General features: G+C 40.9%; 1 protein-coding gene across 1 annotated transcript in view; it reads right to left on the minus strand.

Annotated features, from left to right (window-relative positions):
* LRP8 (LDL receptor related protein 8) overlaps nt 1–8,048 on the minus strand; it is an 82,731-nt gene extending 74,683 nt beyond the window's left edge. The window contains exons 1-3 of the mRNA XM_009287489.2: nt 8,009–8,048; nt 7,475–7,558; nt 4,001–4,123 (exon numbers count right to left, since the gene is read on the minus strand). Coding sequence (XP_009285764.1) covers nt 4,001–4,123; nt 7,475–7,558; nt 8,009–8,048 — 247 coding nt within the window. The remainder of the gene's footprint in view (nt 1–4,000; nt 4,124–7,474; nt 7,559–8,008) is intronic.
* Nucleotides 8,049–8,535: the final 487 nt, after the last annotated feature.

Consider the following 8,535-nt stretch of genomic DNA (forward strand, 5'->3'; position numbering starts at 1 on the left):
TTCTCTTTAATATTAAAGTCCCCCCCCCCCCCAGCCTCAATCAACACTTCTCTTAAATTGTATTCAGTCCCTTCTGCCCTGTGCAGATAGCACTAATTTCTGAGTTCACATGGTTTTGCTTCTCTTGATTTAGGGGCTCATTCTGCTTCCACACAGAAACAAAAAATATAAAACACACCTCCCCCCTAAACTGACAGTATTTCTGATGATGACTTCAGAGAGAACAGATCCAGCCCACAAGATGCCTCTGAACAGATCAGCTCATAACAAAAAATGAAACAAAAATACAAATTCAGCAGCCAGATAATAGCACTGAAAAACTGACAGATGGCAGAACACTGAGGTTTAGTGGTGACACTCACATGTTACATGAATAATTCACTTGAACAAACCTATGGATGTGAGAGTATGTGTAGGTTAAGGATCTGGCTCAAAGAAAAATGAAGAAATAAATGCAGTTTCTTATTCGTAATGACCCATTTCAAACCAAAAGCCTGGATAACCATCTTCTCCAATATCAGCCCATGCTAGAAATTAGTCAACCTTCAACTAGCACCAAAACCCACAACAGGGAGAAGTCCTATAGATCTCATTAATTGAGAATTCCCAGCCACATTCAGTGGCTTGAAAAAAAATGCAGTTTAAAAAAATAATTGCATGAATAGCAGAAAAGGTCCCAGACATCACAGGTCCAACAGAAGTCAGGCCAGCTGTGATGCCATCTTACCTATCCGACAGGAGACAGGTCATGCTGTCCTGAACACCTGGGGATGGGTAACATCCCTAGAGAGGATATTGTTAGGTACAAAGCTGAGCAACTTCAGTTATCTGGGAAACAAAAGGCAAAGTACTGTTTTGGTTTTGCAGCCGGGTTATCTAAAAAAAAAAAAAAAAAGACCGCAAACTGTTACCTTTAACCGAGCATTACAGATGGGAACACAACATCCCTAACTACCAGTAAGAGAGCACAAAATGTATTTAAAAACACACCGCAAAAGCATTCAGAAAATAAAAAGCCATTTAGCAGGTGGCTAGATGCTGAGAGGAACTGCCTTGTTTTCACCACATTCTAAACTGGAAATACTCCTAAAATGCAACAGTCAGTATTATCAACGCTCTTAACCTCCCCAGCTCAAATGGACTATGGACAATGTCCCAATGTTGCATTAATTGAGGAATAACCCTAGATCCTGGCAGAGGTGCTGGCAATTATGAGGTCTGTCTGAAAGCAATTGATTTTATAAAGCAGTTCGATCTTGCCAGAGGTGAGAAATCTCCATTTCCCAACCTGCCCCTTCCCTAGGGAAACTCCGCAGTGCAGACTCCTCCAAAGGGCTGTGCTGCATTTCTAAACAGGAAAATGAGACAGTCATAGGGGCCTGCAGTCATTCCTCAGCTACAGGGAGTAAGTTCAGCCTTGCTTTCACTGGGGAGAAAGAAAATGGGACTGGAGGGAGGACCATACAGGAATGTCCAACTGTACATTTTGCTTCTCACTACATTTTCTGTCTGTCATTACAGCCTCTTCTTTGCCCTTAAATAACATTTATACAAAGAGCTAGACCTTTTACGTTAACTGTACAAATTAAGAGCAAAGCCTAACATTCCAGTTTCTTGTTTAATAGTCCACCAGGTTTTTAACTCACTGCTGTCTTGACCAGTGGTGGTAGGAAGACCTGCAAACATATGTGAATTAACCCCACAACCAGCACTGTGCTTATGTGTTACCAGGTTGATTCTGTTTCCTCACAGAGCAGATCGGATCAGCTTTTGAGATGACACATACTTTGACAAGGATGCAAAACATCTGGAAGGAATGTCCTTACCGTGCAAATTAAAGCCTATAGCTATCAACAGTCATAAGATTAAAACTACTTGATCTTCATCTGATTAAGCGTGAACTTCAGATGTGAATAATCCTATAAAACAAGTAAAGTTCCAAAATTCTAGTTGCAGACATTTTTAAGATTCAAAGGCAAGCTTTTACTTGGTACAGACAGAAACACTGGCTTCTCTTGTGAGCTAGCCACAAGTCAGACATAGGCTTGTATCAAGTATCTTGTGAATGTTGAGACACAAGTTCACACATCCACCACACAAAAATTGATCTATTTTGGCTAAAACTCATAATAAAACCTAAATATCTTATGCTGAGGCAAAGCATGGTAAATCTGCTTGAGACAGCTATAAAAAAATAAAATATGGCACAGTTACACGCCACAGTCTTTCAGCTGGTTTCAAAGCCCTTGTATTTAAAAAAAACAAATTAAGAATTGGTCCATACAGGTAGTGCTACTTTCACTAGGAATTCCTGATTCATCTGTTAGGCATATGCTACAGAATGGGAACAAACTTCTTCCTGTGTCGAGGTGACACTGGCCCACTCCCATTAGCAGCAGGGAGGTGTTTCAAGGGCCATCTATTTTTCTGAACAGAAGAACCATCACAGAAATGCAGACTTCAGTCTCTTAGAAGGTTTCAAGCAGAAGGAAGAGGAAAAAAAAAAAAAAAAAAAAAATCACACAAACCTGAACAAATTACTTTCCTCTCAAGATGGCAGTCCCGTACTGTAACAGTCAGAGGCTCAGGTCAAGTCTCTTTTGCGCTACTTAGGATTTAAGGCTGGTTTCCCCAGAGGATGAAATAAGTGGGGGAAAAATGGAAGGTGAAATGGCTAGAAAGGAATGGAAGATGAATAAGAGAAATCGTCAGGGATCTTAGCGCTGCATGGCCTATACACACAGTCCATGCTATGACCTCTGACAAGAGATTTACAGGCAGAGACTGCAGGGAACAGAGCTGCTTAGTTATTCAGCCCCCCTCCAATGAGGTAGTGGAAGTAGCATTAATAAGATAGCTTTTGACTAAGGAGGATGCAGGGTGAAAGACCAACACATACAGTACATAAAAATGTTAATGTAGTTACTGAAGTAATTTTTTCTGTAGCCTGTATATGACTGCAAAAATGATTACATTCATTTTATGCAAGAGAAGCACATTCATCTTTCTTAATTAGGGAGAAAGTAGGATTGGTACTGGGCTTAAAAAAAAAAGTATGGTTAATTTTGAAGTCCTCTATGTGCCCCATTCTGGTGAAATCCAATAAAATACTTCCTCCAACACTGCTTCTGACTCATGGGAATATATTTGTGAAGTACATGACTGGAAATTCAATAGAATGGCTTGTACTAGTTTGGTCTGTCCAAGAACAAATCTGTAGACGTAAGTAAGCACGCAAATAGAAGTCTACATATTAGTTAGTGTTGTCATTAAAATATCCCTGGGATTCCCTTCAACTCAACATCAGACAACCCTTCACAGTTCTAGAACAATGGAGCATGAATGGACCTCCTCAGAGTCAAAAGAACAAGATAAAATGTGCTACATGAAAATCTAGCATGTCCTTTTATTTACCGAATCAATGGGTTTTTAAAAGGTGTTACCTGCAGTTAACATCTGTCATACTTACTCTCAGCTTTAGTTATTTTACATTGTTCACCTTTCATCTGCTACTTTTTTCTTCATTTGTTCTTGGAGGCAAAAAAAAAAATTGAGCAATGCTCTAAAATTGCAAAGTTCCTCTGTAATGACAGAAGTGCTGTCTGCAGTGATAAATCCCAATATGCTACCATGCAAAACACTGCAAATCTGAGTTTCCAAAAGGCCTGATCCCAGGTGAGCGTGAATCTTCATGCACTGCTGCTGATCACAAACCCTACAACCCGATAAACTGTAACAGAGCTAGAGATGTTTTCAATTCTGTTGCAGACAGAAATACACGCTAGATAGTGCTGCCTGTATCATAGTCTGGAAAACTGGTACATTTCAAAGTTTGGAAGCCATCTGCTTTCAATGACCTGAATCTTTTGTGTCTTTAATTTCTGTTCTAACAGAAGCAAAAGTTGACAGATCATCGTGCAAGTGCTGGGAATAACACATCCAGTTTCTCTACGCTTTGATAAGACACGTCTGAGAAACACCACTTTTCTGTGCTACTCACTGCATGCTGCTTCTGATTCATCTGACCCATCAGGACATTCTTCTTCACCATCACATTTCCACCTGGCTGGGATGCAGTGGCCGTTGTCACAAGTGAAATCTGACTCGGCACAAGTTTTCTTTGCTGCAAGAAAAAAAAAAGAAGAAAGTACTTAGCATGAATATAAGCAGTGCAGAAGACCTCCATTGCCTCTAATCCCACTAAGGACTATACTGATTACCCTGTATTGAGAGGATTCATTTCACATTCAACATTGCTTCTGCATGACAGAGTCAAACAGGTATCAAAGATCGGTGTTTCTTCTTGCTAGAACTCTTATCCCTCCATTATTTAACATGGATTCACTCTTTTATGTCTTCTTCCAGACATTCAAAAACCAGGGATGTTCTTTTTCAAAATAATTTTCTAAGGCTTTTACAACAAAAAGCTGCTGCCTACATGGAACTGAAAGCGTGCTGCATGATTTACAGACAGGTAAGACAACCAAGTCTCGCCTTTGGAGTACTATAATCTAAGTAGTAATGTTTTTATCTATGCAATCTATTCATGGCTTTTTAGTACATCTGTCACCATAGTAGATGATCATAAAGCACTCCTCCAAACACTAAAAATCATTTCATGAAATGTCAACCACTTTGTGCTCTTTGCTTGCATTAATCTAGGGCTTGAAAAAGATGCAAGACATGAACTCAAGCAATTACTTGGTCTATTCCTCTGTGCCAGTGGCACAGCACCACCAGTGCCCTGTAATACTAGTCAGCATCTTCCCACTGCAGCAGAAAAAGTAATCTACAGATATACGGCCCCTTCAGTCCGTGGCCTCAGTGTCAACGTGATCACCAGTCACTCACTGCTTTTGCAATGGTGACTTCCGTGGCTTTTCTGCTAGGAACTGCACTGAACAGCCATTCTGTGAGCAATGGCTGAGCCTCTGTGTTACCACCCTTGAAGAGCAAGACTGTATGGCTAACTGGTATCTACCTTTGTTAATGATCAATTTACATAGGACGTGGAGGTGGGGAGAAGATTTGTTTATTCCCTCTGCAAAGTTGCTCACAATCTAATAGGATCCCAGTAAAGGACCTCAGGAGGTCATCAAGTCCAACCTCCTGCTCAAGACAGAGTCAGCTCTGAGGTCAGACCAGGTTACTCTGGGTTTTATCCAATCTGGTCTTAAAAACCCCCAAGATGGAGACAACGCAACCTCCCTGGGCAATCTGTTCCACCGCTTAGCTGCCCTCACAGTGAGGTTTGACCTTGACAGCTATTCCCCGATATGTCATGTGCACACATCATTGCTACATCAATATTGCTTCCAGCAAACATTTTCAAAGCATTAAATGCAACAAATAAGCCTCCAGGGTTTGATCTTTTATTTTCCTTTCTTTTTTTCTTACATGAGCTGCTGTCAGGGAGGGAGCCGTGTTACATATCGGTCACATGCCCACACAGGAAACAAGGAACATTACTGTGTGAGGTACTGGAGAGGTCTACATGACTGAAATCAAATACTCATTTTCTAGTACACAAAACATGCAGCTTCCCTGAACAGGCATCCAGCAGGAAAACACTGCAAAGTATAACTAAGCAGCTGTACAATCTCTCAGGATGCACTTTTTATAAAGAGAACATACATTTACTCCCCTTCTGTTGCTAAATGAGTTTTTTTTTTTGTACACTGCTAAGCAGTTTTACAATCTCTCAGGATGCACTTTTTATAAAGAGAACATACATTTACTCCCCTTCTGTTGCTAAATGAGCCAGATTTGGGGGGGGGGGAGGAAGGGACAATTTTCTCTTCAGTCATTCAGAACCAGATATTATGAACTAATATAGGAAAAAAACCCCAACCCCATACAGACCAAGAGTTTTACAAGAAACCAGTCATACTAAGAATCTAGTCTGATCTTCCAAAGACATTGCACATCCATTATCAGAGGGAAAAGACTTTCTCCTGAACATCTCTGGTTGGAAAACCAAAACTTGTGAAACTGGCTATCGTACATCACTTCTGGTGTATTTAATGCAAGTTTGATTTAATTAATCTGATGTATTTAATGGTCAGAAAATCTGACCAGATATTGATGGGATATGCATGTATAACCGAAGTCGGAGCACTGTCCTGCTCGCTGTGAAGCTGACTGGCTAAAATGTTAGTACCTGCTCTTAGGGGAAGGTTATGGCATCTATAAATGAAACAATGACATCTTCATCCAGAAAGCAGAGACTAGTATAATACTAGAGACATAAGAAACTTAATTTTTAAAATGTATTTAGTTTTATACTAGCTCTCTCAATGTCCTAATGTCTTGTTTTCCATAGGAAAACTGTCCTTTGACTTATTCTCTAGAGATCCAAACAGCAACACAACTACTTTTCCACCTCAAAATAAACCTCCCCTGTTTCCATCAGTCTAACACTCTGATCGCTGTTATTTCCGGAACATGTGGATGCAAGCGCGAGCAAGGGGGTCAGCCACAGAAAGGAGCGTTACAGGCATTCCCTTCAACATGGCCAACCTGCTCACAGCAGATGGTGGCACTGATTGCTTTGTTCCCCTGACACTGCTCTTCGGCAGCACAATTAATAGATTGCCAGGATGCACAAAAGGGGGAGAAAAGCATTACTGACAGTCCAGGGGCGTCATTTGGAAGGTGTTAATGTGCTCCCTGAGTGCAGCTCCTCTTTGCAAAATGAAGTTGGGCACAACCGCTCATCAGCAGTAGCCTAACCAAAAAGTGTCATCCCTGTCCGCATGCCCACCCAAAGGTCCAACAGTCCCGTGCCAGATAAATCAGCAGGATACAAATGCATTTGGTCCTTTGTTTGAACCTAAAATGTCTAATCTCTTAAAGGAGCAGGATTAAGGGAGGGGGAGCTCAAACCTTTCTATGATTATTATATTTACTTCTACTATTTCCCTTTTTTTTTTTACTCTTCCTGCTTTTTATTATTTATATTTTAGATACTCTGCAGACTGTCTTAATTCCAATGAACTCTGCTATGTGTTGCAAAAAGCAACCCAGATTATTCAAACTGCAAGAATACTGAAGCACTGTCTCATTTCTCACCTCTAATACAAGACTGGAATCACTTCATTTCCAGCCAGATTCACCTTCTGGCACTCAATCGTCATGTCTCTGGGATCACAACACAGGCAGGGAGCAGTTAATTAAAATATCAGCTCTGTCTTTTTCTTCCTTTTTCAAGTCTGATAACCTTTTCTATTAATCTCCCATGTTATACACCTTTCTTCTATCAATTCTCTATTAAAAATTCATTGAGGCTCACACCATAAATTGTCCGTGGTGCATTAAAATGTAAAATAAATAAATAAATACATCCCTTTTAGACAATGGGGAGGACACAGGTTCATTTTACTGTTTCACCTGGCTCAGAAATAGCCAAGCAGAATTAATTGTTCCCCTGAGATCCATTTCCTTTGCCGTAAGCAGCCCAGGCAGCTCCGCTCACGTCTCTTCAAAATGAACATAAACAAACAAGAGTAAGTAGCGACAGCATCCCTGCGCCTCTGCTCCTTGGGGAGCAAACCGATACCTGGAACAAGAAAAGAGAAGGCTACTGAAGCGTACACAGAGCCTTTCATGTTCTCCCCTGCTCGGATGCAGAGAGTGACACCAAAGAGACTGCCTTTCTTTTGACTCTTGCTTGATTTGCCTTTGGTACCTGCTTTTCCTTTCTCACATCTGCAGCTGGACAGATATGTCAGAAACTCCAGGGTGGAAGTTGGTGCCTGTGCAGCCATGGGGCTCAGCCCCCACAGGGGATGAGCCCTGGCTTGGGCAGCTTTCCAAAGGAAGGCTTGGGCAAAGGAAGTCAGTCCTGCTTCTCTTCTCCCAGGAAGAAAGGCAAGGGAGGAAATGAAAGTTTCAACTTTATCCAGCCATGACAGAAAAATACCCTAACACACTGAATTTTAAACTAAACTGCATGAAACCAACATGGTTCCTCATTTTGCAAAACATCCTTTTCCTTTCCATTACTCACATCTCTTATCCTGAACTGCAAGTAAGGATTCAGGGTTCATCCCTGCAGCAAATTAAAAGCAGAGAACCTAAGGAGACTGGTTTAGAATATGAACATTTATAGAGGGAATTAATTAAAAAAAAAAACAAACCAAACACTGGGGATATGTATAATTAGACTGGAGGAAATAAATATATACTGAAAGGAACAACTCTTGTACTAGCTAGGAGCAGGGACGGGATGATCTAAATGTGACTTCTAACTTCCAAAAATACCTCTCTCTGAAAGATCAAATCCCTGACCCTAAAGCCAAACAGATATCTGAATCTAACTGGAAGGTCCGGGATTTAATCTTTCTTCCTCTTTCTAATAAAACCCAACATCCTACCACCGCCCCCACAAGCCCTTAGTCACTTCACTTAACCTCACTTAACTTTCCCTTCAGTTCTAGAGGCTTTATGGGGCAGGAACATCTTTACAGTTACTCTTTATAAGATACCAGGCCCTCTGTGATTCAATTTCTAATTCATGCCTCTTGCTTATTCCTA

This window comes from Aptenodytes forsteri, unplaced genomic scaffold (genome assembly GCF_000699145.1).
Source record: "Aptenodytes forsteri isolate BGI_AS27 unplaced genomic scaffold, ASM69914v1 Scaffold119, whole genome shotgun sequence".
NCBI classification, from domain to species: domain Eukaryota; kingdom Metazoa; phylum Chordata; class Aves; order Sphenisciformes; family Spheniscidae; genus Aptenodytes; species Aptenodytes forsteri.